At 41.3% G+C, this 26823-nt stretch overlaps 1 protein-coding gene across 9 annotated transcripts in view; it reads right to left on the reverse strand.

The window, feature by feature from the left end:
* RABEP1 (rabaptin, RAB GTPase binding effector protein 1) overlaps window positions 1–26823 on the reverse strand; it is a 109321-nt gene that overhangs the window by 53035 nt on the left and 29463 nt on the right. For 3 of the 9 annotated variants that reach the window (XR_010408484.1, XR_010408483.1, XR_010408482.1), the window contains exon 1: window positions 11735–12636. The exons of 1 other annotated variant lie outside the window; for it this stretch is intronic. Coding sequence is in view for 5 of the 8 variants with exons in the window: in XM_064582576.1 (XP_064438646.1) it covers window positions 11735–11972 (238 nt within the window). In the remaining 3 variants the exon portion in view is untranslated. Of the gene's footprint in view, window positions 1–11734; window positions 12638–19356; window positions 19486–26823 lie in introns of those variants that run through there. 5 more of the 9 variants (XM_045889996.3, XM_064582574.1, XM_064582576.1 and 2 more) reach the window with 3 other exon arrangements.

Here is a 26823-nt window from a genome sequence, read left to right on the forward strand (position 1 = left end):
AAGAAACCATTAACAGAGGAGGAAAAAAAGCCGGAGTACAGAGCAGCTATACAAGATCAAGGATTTTTTATAGTCAGGATGAATTTTCCCCACACCCCTTTACCACCTCTTAAAATATGAAGTTCATCTGATGTGCCAGTTGCAGGATTTAAGCCCAGGTAGGGCGTAGGTTTGGCCAAATGGACTCCCGCACAGGGTGAGCCTGCCAACAGTGTGTGGGGCTCTGTGGGCCTGTTCCCTGTACACTTACCAACAGTCCCTGTTCTCCACCTCTTAAAACCCTTGCCAACGTCATGGGGAGAAGCTGGTGACAGCTGTCATCTCTATTCCCCCTCAGGAGTGAGGCTGAGTATCTTTTTATACAGTTATTAATGCCCGTGTTTCTTCTTTGGTGATAGCCTTTCCCTGGGCTTCTAATGAACCGACTTTCCTCCGACTGGGAAGAGTGTTTTACATACACCGAACACTGACTCTACTTTCTTAGAAAGCTCTCCCAGTCTGCTGTTTGTCTCTTAACTTACACTTCCATGCCTTTCACCATCTAAGTTAGAAGAGATTTATGCAGAAGAACCGTGCATCTTTATGCAAAGTCATCGATTTCCTTTACAGACCGCAGTAACTGAGCTGCTGGGCCAGGAGAGCAGTCTGACTTACAGCCTGACCCTGTTACCGGCCGCCGCACGACGTGAAGGAACCCTACAGCCCTCAAGCTGGGACAGCGGCGACACTCCTCGGCATGGGTTTCTAAGTACTCAAAAAAATCAAATCAATAATATTGAAGAACTTTTCAACATCGTGAGGACATTCATCATTCTCAAACACGCAGGAATTAAGTTTGGCAGTCTGGGTAACGGGAAACACTGGTCACGCTAATTCTAAGTAAAGTCATTCAACATCTGTTTCACGTCGCTTCGGCACTGCTAGTAAAACGTTCTGGGGGCGCCTGGGTGGCTCAGTCGGTGAAGCGTCTGACTCTTGGTTTCAGCTCAGGTCGTGATCTCGGGGTGAAAGAATAGAGCCCCACAGGCTCCAGGCTCAGCGGGGAGACTGCTTGAGATTCTCTCCTCTCTCTAGCCTGAGAAAGTGATAAGAACATTAACTGCAGAAAGGAATGCCTTTTTAGAAGGAAAGACAGACAGGTAGGAAACAGTGAGGGGCTGCGTGGTAGTGACCCCGAGACTAAACACACAAAGCCACAGAAGGAAAGCTGTGTGTGTCAGCTCCACATTCTGAGTGTGAAAGTGTTTTGTAAAATGTGAAATAAAAGAAAAAGCCTTATCTTTGGAATACCTCATTCATTTCTGAGAGCTACAATTTTGTCGAGGCTCAAGCCTGTACCCTCACACCTGCTCATGCTGATTATCCCCGCTCCTTTTTACTTCCTGGAAATTACCCAGAGCTATATATACACTATCGTGTCACTGTGAGCAGAAAAGCTGCAAGTACCAAGCCTAAATACGAACCTGTGGCATGTTTCCACAGAGTTAAAAGCAGTACAGAGGGCCTGAAGGAAGACCAGGTCCAATTTTGTTCCTGACTTGCTTTATGCATATTTAGATCAGATCTACTTATATGCTACATATTAACTTATATATATTTAAATGAGGAAACAGAGGTTAAAAGTTAGAAAAACCACATTTTCTGTACCAAAACATTTCAAATCTGTCTGCCAGTGGAACAAGTTATTATTAAAGAACAGTTATTTATCCATTCTGGTTTTGTATATGTAGTGATAAAGATTTTCAAACATGCTTTGAAACTGAGAATCTAGTAAGACAATCTTTCACGTACCCATCGCCAAGATGCACCAAGATCTGGCCCCATTTATGTCAACCATCCTTTTTCTATGAAGTATTTTGAAAATAAGCCCCAGCAACAATATAACATCGTCTAACATACTACAACATGCATCTCTAAAAACATGGATACTTCCTTATACAAACACGGTGCTGCTGTCACCCCTAACACGTTGGATACCATCTAATACCCACGCTGTAGTAAAATTTTCTCCAACTGCCACAAAAATGTCTTTTGGAAGATCTGTTTGAATTAGGACCCAAACAAGACACTTTTATTTGTTTATACTAACACTTTATAGACTACTTCAAACATAGAGACACATATACAGAACTCTGTAATGGACACTTATTACCTATCACCTAGTTTCACCATTTTTTTTTTTTAAGATTTTATTTATTTATATGACAGAGACAGTGAGAACAGGAACACAAGCAGGGGGAGTGGGAGAGGGAGAAGCAGGCCTCCCGCGGAGCAGGGAGCCCGATGCGGGGCTCGATCCCAGGACCCTGGGATCATGACCTGAGCCGAAGGCAGACGCTTAACAACTGAGCCACCCAGGCGCCCCCATCATTTTTTCTTAAGGTGTTATTTTTAAGTCATCTCTACACCCAATGTGGGGCTTGAACTCACGACCCCGAGATCAAAAGTCACGTGCTCCACTGACTGAGCCAGCCAGGTGCCCGAGCTTCATCAATTTTTAATATTACTGTTACTTCTGCTTCAATTTCTTTTTAAGAAATAAAACATTACAAACGCCCCACCTCCCTCAGAAGTAACAACTATCAGGAATTTGGAGGTATCACAACCATGCATATTTTACACCTATACTCTCTTGCAGGTTTTTGAACCTTAAGGCTCTCACAGCCTGGTACCCTTCTGCAATCACCTCTACCCCTCAACACCGCTTCTGAGATTGTTAATCCACGTAACTACCTCACTCGTTAACAGCAACGCCGCACTACCAATACATCGGCTCTCACCTTCGTGGGCACGCAGGTGTGGAATACGAATCTACCTTTTCCATACGGATGTTCCCATTTTTATAACGCCATCTACACTGTCTAGCCTAATACAGCAGTACTTGTACTATTTCGTCTACTCTTGTACACATACAAGGTTTTCCATCGTAGTTTAATAAAAACGCCATAGTTTTGAATGAAGTGGGGAGATGCCCCCTACCAGATTCAGAAGTTATTATTATAAGCCTCATGAACCCGCTACCCAGCTCCAGCAATCACAGACCTATGGGTAGTCTTGCCCTATCCCCCCATGTGCAATCCACAGCACACTATGATGAGACAAGTCTCAGACACTTTTTTAAACTAATGAACTTTATTTTGTAGAGCCATGTCCGGCTCACAGCAAAACTGAGCAGCAGGTACAGAGTTCCCATACACTCCCTGCCTCACCCCCACAAAAGCTCCTACTGTCCACACCCCTCACCACAGCAGTACGTGTGAGATCCTCGCTGGGCCTACAATAACACATTATCAAAGCCCATAGTCTACATTAGGATAATGTATAATGACAAGTATCCGCCACTGTGAATCATACAGAAGAGCTCCACTGCCTAAAAATCCTCTCTGCTCTATTCATTCCTCCTTCCCTCCTAAGCCCTGGCAATCACTCATCATTTTACTGTCTCCATAGTCTTGCCTTTTCTAGGATGTCACATAGTTAGAATCCTATAGTATGCAGTCTTTTCTGATTAGCTTCCTTCCCCTGATGGCTCCATCTTTTTTATGCTGAATATTCCACTGTCTGGATGTACCAGCTTATTTGTTCACCTACTAAAGGGCATCTTGATTGCTTTCAAGTTTGGGCAATTATTAGTAAATGTGTGCAGGTTTTGCATGGATAGGAGTTTTCAATTCATTCAGGTATATACTAAGGAGGAAAACTGTTGAATCACGTTAGCTAAGAGTATGTTTAGTTTTGTAAGAAACTGCCCAACTACCTCCCAAAGTGACTATACCATTTTGTATTCCCACCAGCAATGAAAGAAAGTTCTAACTGCTGTACATCATCGGCAGCATCTGGTGAGGTCAGTGTTTTAGATTTGGGCCATTATAATAGATGTGTAGTGATATCTGTTTTAATATATTCACAGACTTAGGCAACCATTACCACAATCAATTTTGGAACATGTTAACCCCCCAGAAAGAAACCCAGTGCTCTTTATCACCTCCCAACTCTCTAGCCCCCCAGTATCAAGCAACCACTAATGGACCATCTACCTACTCTGGATGTTTCACAGAAACGTAATCACACGTGATCCTCTGTGACTGGCTCGTCACTCAGCGTGACGCTTTCAAAGCTCATCCCTGCTGTACTGTCAGGACTCCATTCCTTTTTATGCAGGAATAATAAAAATATGTCCATTCATCAGGTGACATTTGAGTTGTCCCCACATTTTGGCTATTGTGAATAATGCTGCTACACACTTTCTCGTCTCTTGTATATATACATAGGAGTGAAATTCTGGGTCAAGTGCTAACTCTATGTTTAACCATTTTAAGAACTGAAAGACTACGTTCGGGCGCCTGGGTGGCTCAGTCGGTCAAGCGACTGCCTTCGGCTCAGGTCATGATCCTGGAGTCCCGGGATCGAGTCCCGCATCATGCTCCCTGCTCGGCGGGGAGTCTGCTTCTCCCTCTGACCTTCCCCCCTCTCATGCTATCTCATTGTCTCTCAAATGAATAAATAAAATCTTTAAAAAATAAATAAAAATAAAAATAAAAAATAAAAAGGAAGGACTACTCTAAAAAACTAAAAAAAAAAAAAAAGAAAGAAAGACTACTTTCCAAACCTTTGGACCATTTAACAGTCCTGCCAGTAGTGTGTGAGGGTACTTATTTCTCCACATCCTCACCCACACCTATTACTGACTTCTTGATATAGGCATCCTAGGGGGTGTGAAGTGGCATGTCACTGTAATTCTGATCTGTGTTTCTCTGATAGCTAATGACTCTGAGCATCTTAATCATGTGTTTGTTGGCCACCTGTGCATCTTCTTTGTAGAAATATCTATTCACACCTTTTGACCATTTTTAGCTGAGTTGTCTCTGTACTACTTAGGTTGTAAGAGTTCCTAATATATAGAGATAGAAGTCCCTTATCTGATAGAATATTTGTAAAAATGTCTTCCATTCAGTGAGCTGTCTTTTCACTTCCCTGATAGTGTCCTTGGAAACATAAAAACATTTAATTTTGATGAAGTCCACTCTGTCTACTTGTTCACTGGTTGCTTTGGCTTGTAACGTCCTATCTAAGACATCACTGCCTAACTCCAAGGTCGCAAAGATTTATCCTAGGTTTTCTTATAAGAGTTTTTATAGTCTATCTTCTAAACCTAGGTCCTTGACACACTCCTGGTGAATCCGTATAGACGCTGGGGGCCCAACGTCATTCTTGTACTGTGGATACCCAGATGTCTCAGCACCATGTGTTGAGAGATGGCTCTTTCCCAGGTGAACTGTTCTGGCATCTTGCAGAAAATCAACCTCCATACATAGAATAGGGCCCTAAACTCTACTCCATGAAACTACTACCTGTACTTAATGCCAGCAACACATCGTCGTGATTACCGTTGCTTTGTAAGAAGTTCTGAAATCAGGGTATGTGAGTCCTCCAACTTTGTTCTTGTCTTCCAAGAATGTTTTGGCTATTCTGGATTCCTAACATTGTCAAATAAATTTTAGGATCAGCTTGTCCACTTCAAAAAAGGCAACTGAGACGATGAAAGACACTGCATTAAATCTGTACGTCAATCAGGGGGTATTGTCAATTTTAAGTCTTCTGATATATGAACATAACAGAATGCTTTTCCAATTATTTAGATCATTTTAAGTTTTTTCAACACCATTTTTAAAGTTTTCAAGGTACAAATTTTACAATTATTTTGTTAAATTTCTTCCTAAATATGTAATTTTGATGCTGCTAGAAATAGAATTGTTTCCTTAGTTCCATTGCAAGTGTATAGAAATACAATCAGTCTGACCCACAGATCAATTAATCTTTGACAAAGCAGGAAAGAACATCTAATGGGAAAAAGAGTATCTCTTCAACAAATGGTGTTGGAAAAACTGGACAGCAGAGGAATGAAACTGGACCGCTTTCTTACACCATACACAAAAAATAAATTAGGGCGCCTGGGTGGCTCAGTTGGTTAAGCGACTGCCTTCGGCTCAGATCATGATCCCGGAGTCCCGGGATCGAGTCCCACATCGGGCTCCCTGCTCAGCGGGGAGTCTGCTTCTCCCTCTAACCCTTCCCCCTCTTGCGCTCTCTCTCTCACTCTCTCTCTCTCTAATAAATAAATTTAAAAAAAAAATCTTTAAAAAAATAAAAAAATAAATTAAAAAATGTACCAAAGGGGACGCCTGGGTGGCTCAGTTGGTTAAGCGTCTGCCTTCGGCTCAGGTCATGATCACAGGGTCCTGGGGATCAAGTCCCACATCGGGCTCCCTGCTCAGCGAGGAGCCTGCTTCTCCCTCTCCCTTTGCTGCTCCCCCTGCTTGTGCTCTCTCTCTCTGATGAATAAATAAGTATTTTTTAAAAATGGACCAAAGACCTAAATGTGAGACCTGAAACCATAAAAATCATAGAGGAGAACATAGGCAGTAACTACTCTCTGACATTGGCTGTAGCAAATTCTTTCTAGATATGTCTTCTGAAGCAAGGGAAAACAAAAGCAAAAATAAACTACTGGGACTACATCAAAATAAAAAGCTTCTGCACAGTGAAGGAAACAATCAACAAAACTTAAAAGGCAACCTAAGAATGGGAGAAGATATTTGCAGATGATACATCTGATAAACAGTTAGTACCCCAAATCTATAAAGAATTTATACACTCAACACCCAAAACATGAATAATCCAATTAATGGGCAGAAGACATGAATAGACATTTTTCCAAAGAAGACATCCAGACGGCCAACAGACACATGTAAAGATGCTCAACATCACTGATCATCAGGGAAATGCAAAACAAAACTACAGTGAAATATCACCTCGCAACCTGTCAGAATGGCTAAAATCAAAAATACAAGAAACAATGGATATTGGTGAGAATGTGGATAAAGGGGAACCATCCTGCACTGTTGGCGGGAAAGCAAACTGGTGCCGCCACTCTGGAGAAGTTAAAAATAGAACTACCCTATGATCCAGCAATTGCACTGCTAGGTGTTTACCCAAAGGATACAAAAATACAGATTCGAAGGGATACATGCACCCCAATGTATATAGTAGCATTATCTCCACTAGCCAAACTATGGAAACAGCCCACGTGTCCATCGAATGAAGAATGGGTAAAGAAGATGTGGGGTGCGGTTGATGGCGGGGTGTGTGTATGATGGAATACTACTCAGCCATAAAAAAGAATGAAATCTTGCCATTTGCAAAGACATGGATGGAGTTGGAGAATATAATGCTAAGCAAAACAAGTCCGTCAGAGAAAGACAAATACCATCTGATTTCACTCATATGTAGAATTTAAGAAACAAAACAAACAAGACGCGCCTGGGAGGCTCAGCTGGTTAAGCGTCTGACTCTGAGTCTCAGCTCAGGTCTTGATCTCAGGGTGGTGAGTTCAAGTCCCATGTTGGGCTCCACCCTGGGTGTGCAGCTTACTTTAAAAAAAAAAAAAAAAAAGAGCAGGCACCTGGGTTGCTCAGATGGTTAAGCGTCTGCCTTCGGCTCAGGTCATGATCCCAGGGTCCTGGGATCAAGTCCCACATCGGGCTCCCTGCTCCTTGGGAGCCTGCTTCTCCCTCTGCCTCTCTCTCTCTGTCTCTCATGAATAAATAAATAAAATCTTTTAAAAAAAAAAAAAAAAGAGCAAAGGGGGAAAAAAAAAAAGAGAGAGGGAAACCAAGAAACAGACTCTTAACTATAGAGAACAGACTGGTGGTTACCAGCGGGGGGAGGTTGGCAGGGGGTTGGGTGAAACAGGTGATGGGGATTAAGGAGTGCACTTGTGATGAGCACCGGGTGATGTATGGAAGTGCTGAATCACTATACTGTACACCTGAAACTAATACTGTATGTTAACTAACTGGAATTTAAATAAAACCTTTTTAAAAAAGAAATACAATTGGTTTTTGTATATTGATCTTGTATCCTGCAACCTTGCTGAACTCATAAAATAGTTTAGTTTTTCAGTGGATTCCCTTCAATTTTCTATATAAGACATCATCTGACAATAGAAATAGCTTTACTTCTTTTCCTACTTCAAATGTATACAACTTTAATTCCCACAAAATAAAGGTTACTCCTCTATAGGCCTTTTCTTTTCCCACGTCTACACTGTTATTATTGTATACGCTGTCATCTGTATATGCTACAAACCCAGTGATACACTGCTGTAACTATTGCTCCATACAATTTTCTCTTAAAGAAGCTGAGAGGAGAAAGGAGACCAAGTATGTATCTACAGCGTGTGTTATACTAACCTTATTTGGCACTTCTGGCTTTCTTCAGTTGATCCTTTGGATTGGAATTATCATTTGGGGTCATTTTCTTAGTCTAATGTAGCCTTCCTCCCACCCAACTCCTTTGTGCTGATATTGGCAAATATATTACATTTCCATATGTTACAGGGCCAGTAAAAACAATAATGTACACATTGGCTTAGATCACTGTTTTGAAAAAGATTTGAGAAAAAGCATGAGAGAGATTGAGACAGCGAGCGAGAGCGCACACAAGTTGGGGGGAGGGGCAAAGGGGGAGGGAGAAGCAGGCTCCCTGTTGAGCAGGGAGCCTGGACGCAGGGCCCAATCCCAGGACCCTGGGATCGTGACCTGAGCCAAAGGCAGATGCTTAACTGACTGAGACACCCAGGCGCCCCTTATATCATTGCTTTCTGCAATCCATTAATATTTATACTGTTATAATTGCACAATTATCTTACCAAGCACCCTTTTTTTCATGTAAATTCAAATTACTGTCTGGAATCACTTGCTTTCAGCTAAAGAATGTCCTTTAGTATTTCTCAATAAGGCAATATTCTAGGAAAAATTTTTCTCAGTTTCTGTCTATTTGAGATAATGTCTTTATTTCATCTTCTTTGAAAGATGCTTTTGCTGGCTATAGGATTCTTGGTTAAGTTTTTTCCCCTTTGAGCATTTAAAATGTCACCCCGCTGCCTCCCAGCCTCTGTTTCTAATGAGAAGTCACCTGTTAACCTCATCAACATTCTCTTAACAGGTGAGAAGCTGTCTTTCTCTGGCTCCTTCTAGGATCTTCTCGTCGTCTCCAGGTTTTAACATTGTTATTATGATGTGTCTGTGTGTATGTATGATGTGACCTCTGCATGTCTCTATCCTACTTTGAGTTCAAGGAGCTTCGTATATATGTAGATTACCACTTTTAATTAAATGTGGGAAATTTTCAGACATTATCTCTCTTTTAACATTTTTTCTCTCTCTCTCGTCTCTCCTTCTGGCCCTCCCATTGCACATATGTTGGCAAACTTAATGATGTCCCACATTTCTATTAGGCTCTGTTCCTGTTTCTATCTTCTTTCTGTTCTTCAAACTGTATAATCTTAAGTGACCTATCTTCAAGTCCACTAATTCTTTCTTCTGCTAGTTCAAATCTACTGCGGAGCCCCTGCACTGAACTTTCCATTTTAGTTACTGCACTTTTCAACTTCAGAATTTCCACTTGGTTGTTCTCATTTCTTTACTGATACTCTCCATTTGATGAAACACTGTCACACTTAACTGCATTAAGCATGCTTTTCTTCGGTTAAGTGTATGTGTGACAACTTTGAAGTCTTCATTAAATCTGACATCTGGTTACTCTCACAGGCATTGCACGTTTTCCTTTGTATGGATAACAGTTTCAACTGTTTCTTATCTCAAGTTTTGTTGTTGTTGTTGAAACTGACTTTTTTTTTTTTAATTCTTATTTGACACAGAGAGAGCGAGACAGCTAGAGAGGGAACACAAGCAGGGGGAGTGGGAGAGGGAGAAGCAGGCTTCCCGAGGGGCAGGGAGCCCGATGCGGGGCTCGACCCCAGGACCCTGGGATCATGACCTGAGCCGAAGGCAGATGCTCAACGAATGAGCCACCCAGGCGCCCCAAAACTGACATTTTTTTGCAGCACCTCTGGTGCTGGTGCGCCCCAGCCTCTTACCGGCTTCTCGTCGTCATCTGCTGTTTGCCTAGTAGCTGGCTGGATTTTCATGTAAACTGATTTCCTGCCCCCTCCCGCAGTGGGGGGCTGCTGCTGTCGCCCCTCAGAAGGTGTGCCGTGGGCACGAGCAGAGTCACTCTGGAGCGACGGTAGAGTCTGCAGGGCTCCCTTCTGAGTGTCTCCTTCCTTGACCATATCCGTCAAATTCCACTTAACTGCTGGGACTCTTCTAAGCTAGGAACAGGATACTGGGTTGGGGAGATGGAGGTGGTAGCCTCTGGTCTCCCTGGCTTTGTGCTCCCGTCATAGACCCTCCCCCCAGAACACCACACCCAAGGTACAGCTTCCACCCTGAGTGGGGGCTGGGCAGAAGAAAGGAGCTCAACCCCTCAGCCACACTCAACTGCAACTTCACCTCTACAACAGGTAGCTGCATGGGTGTGGGGAGGAAGGTTCTGTAGTCCTCAACCGGGTGCTGGGGGGAGCACGAGACCTGTGTTCTTGGCATCATCTGCCTGGGGTGGTGTTTCTGTAACACCAGGCTGGAAGGGGAGGGAAAGGGAGCAGTTCATGGATCAAATGCCACAGACTCTCTGTTTTTACCAGGATTTAGTATATTTTCTTGAACAAATGTTTCATCTGCTATAGGACCACTTCTGTAGACTTTAAGTGGTTGTTTTTAAAAAAAAAATTTCACCAGTTTTGCTGGGGAATGGGTCTGTGGTTCATGTTAACAAGAAATGGGGCTCCCAAACTTACCATTTACCTATAAGTACTTCAGCATGTATCTCTAAAAAGATAAGGACCATTTTTTAAAAATACACATAAAATTTATCATCTTAACCACTTTTAAGGGTACAGTTCAGTGGTGTTAAAAGTATTCACATTGTTGTGCAACCCATCTCCACAAATCTTCATCTTAAAAAAATGAACTACACCCATTCAACAACAACTCCCACTCCTCTAAGCCCCTGGCAACCATAATCTACTTTGTTTCTAGAAGTTTAATTATTCTAGATACCTCACATAAGTGGAATCATACATTATTTGTCTTTTTCTGGCTAATTTCACTTTGTAAGGATCATTTTCACAGCTGAAAGAATTTGACAATGTCTGAAAAAATGGGGCGCCTGGGTGGCTCAGTCGTTAAGCGTCTGCCTTGGGCTCAGGTCATGATCCCAGGGTCCTGGGATCGAGCCCCGCATCGGGCTCCCTGTTCCATGGGGAGTCTGCTTCTCCCTCTCCCACTCCCCCTGCTTGTATTCCCTCTCTTCGCTGTGTCTCTCTCTGTCAAATAAATAAATCTTTAAAAAATAATAAATAAATAAAATCTTTTTTTTAATGCATAATTCAGGGACACCTGGGTGGCTCAGTTGGTTGGGCCTCTGCCTTCAGCTCAGGTTATGATCCCAGGATCCTGGGATCGAGCCCCACATCAGGCTCCCTGCTCAGCGGGGAGTCTGCTTCTCCCCCTCCCCCTGCTTGTGTTCTTGCTCTCGTTCGCTCTGTCAAATAAATAAATAAAAATCTTAAAAAAAAAAAAAAAAATTGACAATGTTTATACCATCAAACATCCACTCAGTGTTGAAAAGTCCAGTAGTCTAAATTTTTTTTAATAGTTCAACCCTTTGAGTCAAAATTCAAATAAGGTCCACAAATTAGTCAATATGTATTTTAACTCTCTTTTAATCTATAGGTTTCCCCTCCACCTCCTTTTTCCCTTGAAATTTATTTATAGGGTAAACTAGGTTGCCCTCCGTGCCTCCTGCAGTCTGGATTTTGCTGACTGCATACCTGTAACATAGCTGAACTTGTTCCTTCGTTCGTGGTATTTCCTATAAATCAGTGGTTCGATATAGTAGGTCAGCATTTTCTTGATCCTGTTCTTCCTTGTAAAACTGAAGATAGTCTGAAGATCCATACAGGAAAACTGAGACTTTAATTGGAATTGCTCTGAATTTACAAACTGAGGAGAGTTAGCTTCTTTATGACACGGAGTCTTTCTACCTATGAACATGGCATCACATTCCATTTATCAAGGTTTCATGTACTTCAATACTTGTTTTATAATTATCCTCTATAAAGGTTTCCCACAACCTTGTTAGACGTATTCCCAAGTGACTAAAAATTCTGATTTTTTTTTTCTATTTGTCTTTTATTTTTTTCAGAATTTCTTTTTCTTCTATTACTTCTCTAATTAGTTACTGGTACACAGAAACATTACTATATTGATCTCTTAGTTCTAATAGTGTAGATTCTCTTGGTTACTCTATGTTGATAACCATATAGACTCCACATGGAGACAAAACTATCCTTAACTTTCCAAATTGTATAACTCATTTCTTTTTATTTTATTGCATTGGCTAGGAGGACCTCCAGTATAAAAATGAAGTACTGATAATAGGCTTTCTTATCTCATTTCACTATTAAGTGAAGGCTACTGGTTTCTATTAAAAATGTTTTCATAGGCTAAGGCAGGCCCCCCTCCATCCTAGTTTGCTAAGAACTAGTATGAACTCATTACTAAAGGGTGTTAAGAATTTTACTGAATGCCCTGTTTTTTCTTACTTTGTCAATGTAGTGAGTTACATCAACAGATGTTCTCATGTTAAACGATCCTTGCATTCCTACTACGCATGGTCATAATGTACTTTTTTTTTTTTTTTTTTAGATTTTATTTATTTATTTGACAGAGAGAGACAGCGAGAGAGGGAACACAAGCACGGGGAGTGGGAGAGGGAGAAGCAGACTCCCCACTGAGCAGGGAGCCTGATGCGGGGCTTGATCCCAGGACCCGGGAATCATGAACTGAGCCAGAGGCAGACACTTAACCAACTGAGTCACCCAGGAGCCCCAGATCATTTATTTTTCAATCTCTCATTGTCTTTTAATGATTTAATTTTAATAAATACTTTTAAAGTTAAAAGCTTACTTTCTAAGTATTGTTTTAGCTGCTTCCCACAAGTATCTTCACCATATTCTCAGATTTTGCAATCTCCATTGTGATTTGCTCTTTAACTTAAGAGCAATAGGAATGCATTCTTAGTTTCCAAACTTTTAAAAAACATTTACATTGTTGTTTAAAATCTTTAACAGCATTAGGTAGCCTGATTTTTTTAAATATGTTGAGTCCTTGAGATACACGTACATAGACAATTTTTTTGTGTTCCTTATGAATATAAAAGGAATGAACATTTTTGGTTCCTTGGGTATAGAATTCATAGATCAAGCTTTTTAAAATTCTGTTGCTCAATGCTATTCTATCTTTACCTATTGCTTGATCTAGCAATTGATACAATGTTAAACATCTCCTTTGTGTGCATCTATTGATTTCTTCCTTTAATTCTATCACCTTTTGTTTTACATGGTATGTCATGGCGATTTCATTAGGTGTATACAAGTTAATTATTGTCGTATTTTCTTTTTATTTTTTAAAGATTTTAATTTATTTATTTGAAAGAGAGTGAATGAGAGAGAGAGCACAAGCCACGGGGAAAGGCAGAGGGAGAAGCAGTCTCCCTGCTGAGCAGGGAGCACAACTCTGGGCTTGATCCCAGGACCCCGGGATCATGACCTGAGCCTAAGACAGATGCTTAACCAACTGAGCCACCCAGGCGCCCCAATGATTGTCATATTTTCTTGGTAGATTGTTTGATAGCCTCTATATTCCTTCAGTGTGTTTTGCCTTAGGCCCCAATCTTGTTATTACTGTCTCATTTGTTTTACTTTCTTCTTTTAAAACCTAACATGTGCTATGACATAGTTTTTTGGTTTTGTTTTTTATACTCAGACTTATCTGTTTCTATGGCTGGTATTGCTTCTTTCATCCTGTATTTTCCCTGTGTTTACACTTCTTCTGCAAATGTCATCTGGTGATTTATGTGGGTGATAAATGCCCTTAGTTTTTATATGCCTAAGATACCTATTTTGCTCTCATTCTTGAATAATTTAGCTACATATGAAATTTTAGGTTGAGAATTACTTTTCTCTGCACTTTGAAGATATTTCTCTGTCTCCTGTCATTGATTGTGCTTATGTGGCATCTCCCGGCAACCTAACCGTTACTTCTGTTAGCTTTCAATATTTTCTTTTCATTTCTGGTGTTCTATAGCTTAAGATATACCAAAATACGAATTTACTATCACTTACCTACTTGATACTCAGCATTTATGTTAAGGACTCACTTTTTTTCTTAATCCCTAAAAAACCTGTTATTATCTCCTCAAATATTTCACCCTCCACTGTCTTCTCCTGCAACTCTTTTTAGAAATGTGTTAGAGACTCACTGCAGCCTCTACGTCAACTGCTCTTTGAGGCTTCTCTGTCTGTCTCACCAAGAGGGAGAACTCCCAAATACCATTTTCCAATTTACTAAAATCTCTGTGCCTTATCTATAGTTTAAACCATCTGTTTACCTTATTTCAATTTATTTGTTGTTTCTAAGATTTCTAATGGCCTTTAATTTTATTTAATATACCCTAGTTTTATTTCCATATCTAAGTGCAAGGTTATGGCATCTGGACCACAAATATCTTCCTTAACCTAGCTTCTAACTATTGAAACTCTGGTTAGTCAGCATCCGAGCTTTATAGAAATTATGAGCACATATAAAATCCTTTTGAACACCCCTAGAAAACTTCAGTCTTCTGGTGATTAACGCGTGCTACATCGCTACTATTTTCCTTCAAATTCAGAACTCTATGGCCTTTTGTTTGCTGCTTCATGTAACAAGCTTTCTCTTATTGCCCAAGACTGAAGATTTCCAAAACACAAACCCCGTTAGAGTGCCGAGCTGTATACTGAAGTTGGCTAAAAAAGAAAGCCAAATCAAACACTTCTTTTTAAAAGCTAAATACTTTTCCTTCAAGTTCAGTGGAAAGGCAACAAAGCTTTCAGAAATACCTTAACATTCCCAGTTGAAGTCTGCTGAGAAAAGAGTAGGTACTAAGGCAGGAAGAGGCGGTCAGAGGAGTCCAAAGCTAATAATCTCCCTTATTAGCATTCATCATTACTGTTTGCACTTACACTTCAGCTGTTCTCCAAATACAAAAGCACAGCTATTATAACACCAAAGCAAAAGCTGCTCCTATTGGGGAAAATACGGATATTTGGACTTCCAGAGTTACCCTGACCTGGTTTGCTGAAAGATAAAACAAAGACTGCTGAACACGTCAAATCCATGACTTCTACTGCTACCATCTGCAACCACCATAAACGACTAGGTTTACACTTCCTAGCAGATGCCGTAACAGAAGCTCCGCTTTAGAGGACATCCATAAATTTTATTTCCATTGAGACATAGGCAAACAGCCAAGACCAGAACTGAATCCACATTTACCTTTTACACACTATGCATTTTCTTTAGAAATGACACCAAAATCTCTCAAAAAGGATCACACTATTCCTTTTGAAATTTTGTGAAAAGTTACCTCAACTCAACGGCCAGCTGGAGTTCACCAAGAAGTCCAGATAGTAAAGATACAACAGCACACATACAGATTACTTACTAGGCCTAGATGTCCTTAAAGCAATTTTAACATACCAATGATGTTTTCTGAATGAACCTACATTGCAAGCTGTCTGGATCAGAGACAGAAACTGCGAATGATCATGTATTTCAGAAATGAGAGGTCCTTGGTCATTTTCATTTCTTCAGAATCTTCTAGGAAAGTCCATTTTATAATTTAAAAGAAGAAAATAAGAAAACAAAGGAAGCCCTAACAGCTTTATTTGGGGACAGAGGAAACCAGAAAACAAAATGAATACACTTGGGGCAAGATTAACTTGAGTTTACTGAATAAGCCAAGACTGAAAGAAAAAGCTATAAAAAGGATTGCTGGTGTGAGCGGAGGAGGGAAAACAGGACGTCCCTGCCAGTCCGGCAGTGAGCTCTAACTGGTCGTCAGAGGCCTGCTGCCATGACGCCCTGCATGCACATTAAAGGTATCACAGGTCCTCTTGACAAGGACACACCACTGCACAGTTTAAAGTGGTGCCTCATCAACTCAAGGTTAAAATAAGTTTTATAAGGGAGAATTAACAAAGTCATATAAACACACTGAAGAACTGGACATAACTTCTTTCTCATGACACTCAACATATATTCAAACGATGATACTGTGCAAAATGTATTATCTGCTCCAGAAGACTCTACTTTTTTTAAGATAACACCGTATCTCAGTCATCCCTACCTCCACGGTAACCTGCAGAGTGCCACCATGCCGAGAGAGGAGACACCAGCTTTCCCATCTCCGTGTCGGCCTATGAAGGAACCAAATCAAACACGGAAACAGCCCTCCCACAAGCCACAGGAACACAGAACCCATCGTGTAATGCAGGCAGCAAGCCTTTCCAAGTCGCGGCTGCATTCGGTGAGGCCTAAGAACGCTGCATCTAATGGAATACTGGCTTTCAAACTTCTCTGACCACAACCCGCAGGAAGAAACGTATTTCATATCACAACTCTATACATACACCTATATGTGTCACTGACACAAAACAGCCCATGTGACTCTACTTAACTGAATCTTACCAAGTGTATTGTGCTGTTATTTTCCATTCTATTCCTTTTTTTTTTTTTTTAAACTACAGGTCACAACCCACTTAATTGTTTTTCATCCATCAAAGGGTTACAACCTGTAGTCTGAAGAACATCACTGCAGGGCAGTGATCTTCAGTGGAGAACATATACCCCTGGGGTACACAAAGATTTTTCAAGGATTCATAGACACATATTGTTTTAAAGGAATCAACTTCTTGATCCTCAATGTTCATAAGTATTATTCCCTAAAACAGAGTAGGGTTTGAGTGCAGATACTCTGTGCCCATGTCCCTTTCCTCAACAGCCTTCTCCCACTTAACAAGAGATGGGCCTTCCACCCATCCTGAACTGGACTATGGGTCACTGTCCCACTGTGTAAAAACTCCTCTCCCATATCAAACCAGAGGGATAATTTAAAATATCAGTAACAGTAATAAAAAAGTGAATAACTAATAAGTGGGTAATAAATCTCTGGCAGGTCAGGTGATTGCAAAGTCTGCTTTCAACAAAACTGAAGGAAGCCTAATCGAGTTGCCAGCCAATAGAACAGAAATATTTTTGAAGCTGAGGACTATGTGACTTAACATATAATTCAGAAAGAGTTTAAGAGAATGGAATAATCATCACTATAAAGTAAACCTTCTAGGGTGCTTGGGTGGTTCAGTCGGTGAAGCGTCTGCCTTCAGCTCAGGTCATGATCCCAGGGTCCTGGGATCGAGTCTCACGTTGGGCTCCCTGCTCCATGGGGAGTCTGCTTCTCCCTCTCCCTCTGCCCCTTCCCCTGCTCATGCTCACACTCATTCTCTCTCTCTCTCAAATAAATAAATAAAATCTTTAAAAAAATAAAATAAAATAAACCTATTTCCATCTACTTATTTATGAGACTAAGAGTTCTCAGCACTCATATCTATTTAAAAAAAAAAAACAAACTGGGGATGCCTGGGTGGCTCAGTTTCTTAGGCGTCTGCCTTTGGCTCAAGTCATGATCCTAGGGTCCTGGGATCGAGATCCGTCCTGGGCTCTGCACTCAGCAGGGAGTCTGCTTGGGTTTCTCTCTCTCCCTTTACCCCTCCCCCACTCCCCCTTGTGCTCTCTCTCTCAAATTAATAAATAAAATCTTTAAAAAAAAAAAACCTGAAACTTATCCTTTTCTACAAGTAAATATTATTCATGCAGAGGTTATGACTTAATTGGGAGGGAGACCCAATTGTATCTCATAAGACCTGCATTTCCAATAATTTTTACATTTTATTATATTTTAAACGTATAAAATATTTACAGTGTGACCAACTGTGCACTTATTAATAACTAATGGTAACTCAGTGCAGAAGAAATAAGCATGTAATTTCTGTCACAGAGAAGTCTGATAAAATTTTCTTTAAAAAAGGCTTTCAAGCATCAAATATCACCCGCGTCTCTCAAAGTATGGTCCCTGAACCAAAAGCATCAGCGCCACCTGCTAACTTACTAGAAGTGTAAACTCCAGGACTCCACAGACCTGGTAAGTCAGAAACTCTGGGGGAGAAGACCCACAATCTCTGCTCTAACAAACCCTACAAGTAAAATTCTGATGCACACTCAAGCTTGTGTTCCTAAAAAAAGAAAAAAAATAACTTTTTAGAATAAAATTCTGAGAGAGATGTAGAACTGAAAACCCAACACAAGGAGAGGAAAAAATGTAAAACTTCTGCTAAAGAGCTTATTCACGTATTTTTTAAAATGAATGGTGATAGATATTAAATCATTGATTCTGCTGGATATGTTTAAGAGCATGAAGTTTTAAATTCTTAGTGTTGACAGTAATATAGAATTTATATCTTTTGCACCTTTTTAAATTCAAAATAAAAAATTTTAAGCACCAACTTTAGAAAAGGTACGAGGGGTGTATGTATGTATGGAGTGCCTCCATAAAGTGATATTTAAAAGTTGGGTGATCACCAGTCTCTAGCAGCGGCTCCCAAATTGTGTGGTCCTTGTACTGCAAGCACCTACAGCTCATCGGAAATGCAGATTCTCGGGCCCTGCCCCAACTCACGGTGTTTGAACGAGCTCTCGGGGAGATTTTATCCAGCATCTGAATCACCTGAAGAACGGCTTAAAACAGCAACTGCTGGACCCTGAGCCAGTCAAGTCTGAGCCAGAACCCCAAACGGTGCATTTCCAGCAGGTTTCCCAGGTGACTGTGACATTGATGCTGCTGTTGGGCAACCACACTCTGGGAACCACTGGGGGGGGGGGGGGGAGTGCGGCGGGAGCCACAGCCGTGTTTTCCGAGGTCAATGCCCAACATGTAACCCTGTCCTTACCCTGCAGGGCCAGGCCCTCTCGATACGCCCCCGTATCTGCCCCGTATGCTTCTCTCCTCACTCGAGGTCAAGTTCTAGGAGTTACAGGTCCCAGTGACTCCGGCTCCTTCTTCACAGCCAGCACCCAGCACTGCGTCTGCCTCACGGGGGGTCCTAGGTCTCTGCTGATAAGTAAGGGATCATCTGCGGGATCGACTCCGTGAAGTGTCAGTCTGTGCGACACTCTGTGACATGGCCGAGGCTTTCTCAAACACCCCAGTCCGCTTCGCCTGGACTCTCTCAGGCACGAAGAGCACCGAGAGCCCTGCGTCCCAGCGTGCCGTAGCCTACCTACGTCACGTATCATTGTGAAGCTCAAAGACCAGGAAAAACCCGAACCCTGCATTTTCCAACGTGTCCTATCAGTTCCATTCTTAACTCTAACCTCTAAATAGGCTTCTAGCTTACAGTGTAAACACAAATAAAATCAAGGTGTGTTCAAAAGATAAAATTAACATTGTACTACCAAGAAACTCGACATTTTAAGGCAGTCTTAGTATGGGGGGTTAGAGAGAGACTTAGGAACTTACCCTCTTTAGCCAAATATAACTCTTTAAATTTTGCTCTCTTTTGATTAAATTCTTGCTCAAGCTGCTGCTGTGCACGTAAAAATTCTGCATTAATTTTTTCCAATTCTGCTACCCGTTGCTGAAGAGAAACTGGAAAAAAAAATACTAGTTAACAAGTAATAACTTTTATTTATAAATTAAGTTACAAGAATAAATTAGTATTCTAGCTGCACATTTCTATAACGAAACAAGTAGTCAAGCTTCTTCCAAGGATCCAATATATTCTAGAAAATTCTAATCTTCACTTGTTAGACAATACACACCATGAATGACTCATGTAAAGTGCAACAGCATATATATATGGAGAATCACATAAGGCAAACTTCCCAAAAGAGAGCTTCTAAAGTCCCTCTGTATAACTGGCAGAATGTCAGTCTACTTCTGGAGTTCTAAATACTGGAGTATTGGGGCCCAATCTTGCTACCTCTGCTTTCTCTCAAGCATTACAAGCAAAATTTAACAGGTTTTCTGATTAGGAAAGCCATACCAGCCTAAACTATTCTCCCAATTTCAAGAGGACTCATTACCATTATACTGAGATCCTAACTAAAAACCCTTTCAGAACTGTATATTACATATGAACTCTCAATGACTGGGAGATTATCTGGCTTGTAGGTTCATGGTAACTGGGGTGTGTCAGGGACTGGGACACATTTTGACTTCAGGGGCTACATAATTTGGTTGCAGCTGATTAAATAAATGCCTGTCCTGAGCAAACCCAGAGGTTCTTCTGCTTCAAGCAGGAGGAGGGAGATGCAGGACTCCAACCCCACCTCTTCCTCTGCCCCACCCAGCCACCAAGCAATAACCCGAACCCCCCTGGGAGATACCGGCTGGTACTAACGGTAGCCACCACTGCCTAACACTGAGGCCAGCAGAGGCCCAGCTCTCTAACAAACCACTCCAGATAATGACAAGTTATTACAATTTTAACCATGATCTGAAATTATCTCTGAAGGCCCTACCCTCCCCCAACCCAGTCCTCAATTACAGTATACAGAAAAGACTGGAAAAAATGCACCAATGATTTATCTATGAGTAACAGATTCGGGCTCATTAATTTCTTCCATGTGGTTTTCAAAGTTCTCTACAACTCCTCCGATAAAAAATAATGAACTAATTAAATCAGCATCTAAAACCATGTTCACCCCCACAACATCTTCAGACCAGCCTCACTAGAGATCCGACAGCATGGATACAACCCGGGTCAGAAAGGGGAGGGACTGCTGCTGGAGCTCCACTGTTTGCTATTAAAGGTGCGGAGTCATTTTGAGGAGTAAATATCTAAGGTCTTTAGATCACAGCAAAGAACGACATCCGGTCAATGTGAACATTCGATAACTTTTGGAGAAAAAGAGGGATGGAGAATCCCCTGGAGGGGAAAATAGGCAGTTATCTCGTACTTACTATCTGAAATCACGAAGGAAACTTGTTATCTGTGTTATTTATTTCTCTTGGTATTTTTATTGCCCAAATCCCAACCGTTAACTAAACAAGCTTTTCTAACATTTTGACATTACGGGTAGCTACTGATTACTGCATGAGGTCAGGAAGGACTCAGGGGAATCAAGAAAAAAGAAAAAGCAAGATCCCTCTGTCCTTCCTTTTCCCTAACAAATACACTCCCACCCCACCAAAACACACACAAAAATGGCCATACCTTTCAACATTATATTTAGGAACTGAAGCTAATCAATCAATAAAAACTAAAGTGCAGCCTTTAAAACTGAAGCCAACGGGCGGGCGCCTAGGTGGTTCAGTCGGTGAAGCGCCTGACTCGATTTCAGCTCAGGTCGTGATCTCAGGGTCCTGGGATGGAGCCCTGCATCCAGCTCTCCACTCAGCGGGGAGTCTGCTTGTCTCCCTCTCCCTCTGCCCTCCCCTGCTCGCGGGCTCTCTCTCTTAAACAAGTAAATCTTAAAAAACAAAAAAAACCTGCAGCCAAAATCAAGGGTGCTTCCAGCACCCCCAACCCCGTCCTGGCTCTGGGCCACAGTGCAGATACAGCCCACAACCACAGGTCTGGCTGCCTCTCTCCAGCTTTGGGACAGTTTTCAATTCCAGGAATCATGATCCCTTTGAGGATACACCAACTCTCTTATTCTCATTTGTTTTTTAATTAAAAAAATTTAAAAACACCTCAAGTACTTCTAACATACTGCAATTCTACAACAAAGAAAAAGGCCAAAACAACTTTTTTTTTTTAAAAGAATGCCTCTACTGCTGTATCTGGAAAAATCAATTCACCTTGCATAAGACAGCGGAGAAGTCTAAAATAGCCATATCCTAATACATTAGCGACCAACCACAAAGTACTATACTATTTTTCTAACATGTTCACCACCAAGTTCACAATAACCAGCTAACGGTTCATGTCAAAAGTACTTAGCCTGGCATTTAGAAAGAAATTGATAAATGTTATCTGCAATTATTAAACTAGTGGTATTTATTTAGCGAATAAAGGAAAAAGGCAGGATAATCAGGTGACTTTGTATGTAGCCACGGAAGACCAGAAGTCACGCGAGCCTCATGACCCTGACTCAGTTCCCATGCTTAGACTCTTCCCTATGACTCCGTATCTTCACAGCACCATGAAGCAAAGTCAGTACTAACACCAGCCTTCAGCTACTAAGCCTTCTGAACTTAGCAGTTGAGAGCTCTTAGTATCTCAGCCTTCCCTAACCACTCCACACATTCTGCATGTTGTTACCGTCACCTGGATAATAAGAAAAAGTGGGCATCTGGCTGGCTTGGTTGGAAGAGCATGAAACTCCTGAGCTCAGGGTTGTGAGTTCAAGCCACACACTGGGGGTAGAGGTTATGTAAAAATAAAATCTTGGGGATCCTGGGTGGCTCGGTTGGTTGAGCGTCTGACCCTGATTTTGGCTCAGGTCACGATCTCAAGGTTGTGAGACTGAGCCCCATGCTGGGCTCCGCGCTGGGTATGGAGTTTGCTTAAGATTCTCTGTCTCTCTCTCCCTCCCTCTGCACATCCCTCCCTTGCACACACACACTCTCTCTAAAAAAAATTAAAAAGGAAAAAAGAAAAAGGGGAAAACTATCTTATGCAATGGCTATTTTTTTTTTTTTAAGATTTTTATTTATTTATTTGACAGAGACACAGTGAGAGAGGGAACACAAGCAGGGGGAGTGGGAGAGGGAGAAGCAGGAGAGAGAGAAGCAGGCTTCCCACAGAGCAGGGAGCCCGACGTGGGGCTCGATCCCAGGACCCCGGGATCATGACCTGAGCCGAAGGCAGACACTTAACGACTGAGCCACCCAGGCGCCCCGCAATGGCTATTTTTAATGCCTGACACCCAAAGGGGAAAATTATTACATCAATTACTCAAAATGTCTGACCTAGGAAACCATACAGAAAGGAAAAAGAAAAAAGAATAATATGGTAAATAAATGAAGGAAGGACTCAATAATTCTTGGATATATCTCCTTCCCTAATCCTGATATGAATGGGAGAACATGTAGTAACTTAAAAATATTTTTAAGTCCCAAACGGTATTAAGTTTGATGAGACATAAGCAACAGAAGAAAAACAGTCTAAGTCAAATATTACTACAACGAGTCTTTTGTTTGTTTAAAGATGTTCAAGATCCAAGAAAACACCTTAAATAAATAAAACAATAACTTCAGTAGAACAAAAGAATCTGAACATTTTCTGTAACTCAAAAGTCTTAATTTGTGTCTCATTATCAAAACGAAACTATGTTAAGTATGGTAGGACTATCCAGCCAACGGAATAATATCAGGCCAGAAAAACTATATTAAATAAAAAGAACAAGATACAAAATTATACAACCCAGTATGAGCTATGCAAAAAATACATAGGAAAAAAAAAAAAGACTGGAAAGAATATGCCAAATTACACTCAGAATGGTTGCCTCTCTGAACCAAAGGGTAACTACAATAATAAATTACATTGATTACACTGATTTGAATTAAAAAGGTAATGAAGGGGGCGCCTGGGTGGCTCAGTCGTTAAGCGTCTGCCTTCGGCTCAGGTCGTGATCCCAGGGTCCTGGGATCGAGCCCCGCATCGGGCTCCCTGTTCCATGGGGAGTCTGCTTCTCCCTCTCCCACTCCCCTTGCTTGTATTCCCTCTCTCGCTGTGTCTCTGTCAAATAAATAAATAAAATCTTAAAAAAAAAAAAAAAAAGGTAATGAAGTGCATCTTTTTTTTTTAATCATTATAACTGTATCTTACCACTACATCTCAATCTCTCTGCTCGTAAAAAGTGCATATAATTTACCTCAATGGTCTTAAAATGTTTTAACACACTAAATAATCATTTTTATAAGCTACACTTAATTTTCCCAGAACAATTTATTAAAATAGATAAATGCCGTAAAAAAATAACCTCTTAATTTGTTTCAGAAGTGGCCTTCCAGCTAGCAAACTGCCTTCTCTTGGTGCTCTAAAAACTCATCATGGGGTGCCTGGGTGGCTCAGTCGGTTAAGCGGCTGCCTTCGGCTCAGGTCATGATCCTGGAGTCCCGGGATCGAGTCCCGCATCGGGCTCCCTGCTCGGCAGGGAGCCTGCTTCTCCCTCTGACCCTCCCCCCTCTCATGTGCTCTCTCTCTCATTCTCTCTCTCTCTCAAATAAATGAATAAAATCTTAAAAATAAATAAATAAGGGGCGCCTGGGTGGCTCAGTCATTAAGCGTCTGCCTTCGGCTCAGGTCATGATCCCAGGGTCCCGGGATCGAGCCCCACATCGGGCTCCCTGCTCTGCGGGAAGCCTGCTTCTCCCTCTCCCACTCCCCCTGCTTGTGTTCCTGCTCTTGCTATGTCTTTCTCTGTCAAATAAATAAATAAAATCTTAAAAAAAAAAAAAATAAAATAAATAAAAAATAAATAATAAAAACTCATCATGTACAACCTCTTTTAGGAATTACTAAAAATGATTATTATCATACTAAATGTATCCACTCAGCGGTGCTTTGTTTAGGCTACTACTCAAGTAAATCCACGAGTACTTGGCCCACGTCAGCAGGAAGGGCAGAGGCGGAGTCGAGTGGGCGGGCCCGCAGGGATTCGTCATCACAGACCATGGCGGACAATGGCCAACAGACGGGGCCTCTGGGAATCACTGTGTCCATGCGACTGAATAACCCTAATTCTCTGGGACCACAGAAGGCTGTCATTTCACTTCACATAATCCCATTTCACTTTGTATCATCTCCAAAATATCTGACTTTAGCAACTTTAGAGAACTGCGTTCTTTTCCCTTGTCCATTTACTCAGATGAACCAGTTCTAAAACAGAATCACATCTGGTCAAGAGGTCTACACAGAACAGCTTCTTAGCCTTCTTCCTTTTGTGAATCAAAATGAAAAACCTTACTTTGTCTTGTCTTTTTTCTTTTTTGTAACTCTCAAAGCAATTATGTGTCAAAATACTTCAGATAAAAGAGCGCTTTTAAGATCATGGGTTTCAAATAAGAAAGTCAATTGTTTCCTACATTAAAGGTTAGTGGGTGTTTGTGTAAAGCACCTGAAGACATTATTACAAATCGGGAAAGGTACTAAGTGAAAGAACAAACTGGCACCAAATGTTCATTCAGAGGGAAAACAAGATAATGAAAATGTATTAAGGAAAAGATTCTTCAAAAAAGTAGAGATGAATTTAAGAAACGATGGAAAACCTGAATTGGGGGTGGGGTGCGGGGCAGAGGTGAGAAGAATCAAGACATAAGAGTATGTTCTCATTTTCAGCCTCCCTAAAGATATTGATTTTCAAAATTAATGAACAGCCACCAAGGACCTGCAGTATGGATGGAATCTTGTGGGTCTAATGTTTAGTCCTAGGTTACTGAGTAGAACAATCACAAGATCATAGTTTTGCAAGGATTTCAGAGATTAGTCTAGTCCAGTGATTTTCAGACTCAGCCTCAATCCTTTAATGAGTTGTTAAATTTAGTGATTAGCAACCCACTTTTTCAAACGAAAGAAATATAATAGAAACTACGAGCAACACACTTAACCTGGGTATACGTTATTTCATGAAATCTGTATTTCAGATGCTCACACATATATATTGGGTTGTAATGGGAAATGTGTTTCTTACTATGGAGAGAGGTCAAAATAGTCTGAAAACCACCAATTCCTAACTCATACAGGACTCCACTCCCACAACACCACAGACAGGTGGTCACATGGCTTCCACATGAACCTAAAACTAGTAACTCATTTCACTGCCTCACAGGGCAGACAGTTCACCATTCACAGATATTAGGTGATCCTCCCCCCTCCTTCAGATAGTGGGTCACCTGTGAGAAATATCTATTTTTAGTCATACAACCCTAAATCAGCTTCCTTTGAGATCTTAGTTCTGCCCTACAGAATTAGGAAAATGTCTGATATCTGCTATCTCCCACCTGTCCTCTCCTTTATCCTCCAGGTGAAGCACCTCCTGACTCTAATAATTCCTAAATTCTTCACTATCTCAGTTGCTGTCCCCACATACTACAGTCAAAATTCTACATAAATTAGGACACTCTGATCCTAACGCATTACCTACACAGAGTCTAGCAGAAACACTGTATCTGGAGGCTTCTTCCTTAGGAATATTCTACAAATGGGCCCCATCTTGCTTTGGACACAGCCCACACTCCCATTCTTAGCCCACGAGATTAACATAATCTAACACTGTCCTTAAATCCTTTCTGCTTGAACTTCAAGCCAAGGCTCCTTCCAACCAATACCTGGCACAGTTCAAGCCATGTTGCAGAGTTCTGTTTGGTTTTTGTTTTCTTTTGTTTTTTAAAAAACAAAGTTTTAAGTTAGAACCAAAGATAGAGCTCTTTAGCACATCACTTGAGATCTGGGTGGAGGTTGACACTGCTTTACCAAATTGCCCTGTTAGCTACAAATCCATTCCAACTACCATTAGTACCAAATCATATTTCTTCATCTTATCCATGATTTGGCAACAGTGTAGTCAAATACTTACTAAAATTCAAAGATAAGCTATCTACAATTTTGGAGTCAGAAAACCGTGCTTCCACCCAAAACTGAGCTCTCATTATATGAACTGAAGCAAAAGTTCAACCTTTCCAAGACTTCATTAAAATGAAGATGACACATTGGGGCGCCTGGGTGGCTCAGATGGTTAAGCGTCTGCCTTCGGCTCAGGTCATGGTCCCAGGGTCCTGGGATCGAGCCCCGCGTCGGGCTCCCTGCTCAGTGGGAAGCCTGCTTCTCCCTCTCCCACTCCCCCTGCTTGTGTTCCCTCTCTCGCTGTGTCTTTCTCTGTCAGTAAATAAAATCTTAAAAAAATAAAGATGACACCCATTCTGAAGAGTAGCGCAGGCACTGAGGATTAGAAACGCCATCACACAAATGCAACTCACATCTAATAAACACTCAAATGACAGTAACTGTTAACTTCAGAACTTAATAGTTGCAGGTTC

The sequence above is a fragment of the Mirounga angustirostris genome, unplaced genomic scaffold, assembly GCF_029215605.1.
Source record: "Mirounga angustirostris isolate CCGP_5_RB_7025 unplaced genomic scaffold, mMirAng1.0.hap1 SCAF_17, whole genome shotgun sequence".
Taxonomy (NCBI): Eukaryota; Metazoa; Chordata; class Mammalia; order Carnivora; family Phocidae; genus Mirounga; species Mirounga angustirostris.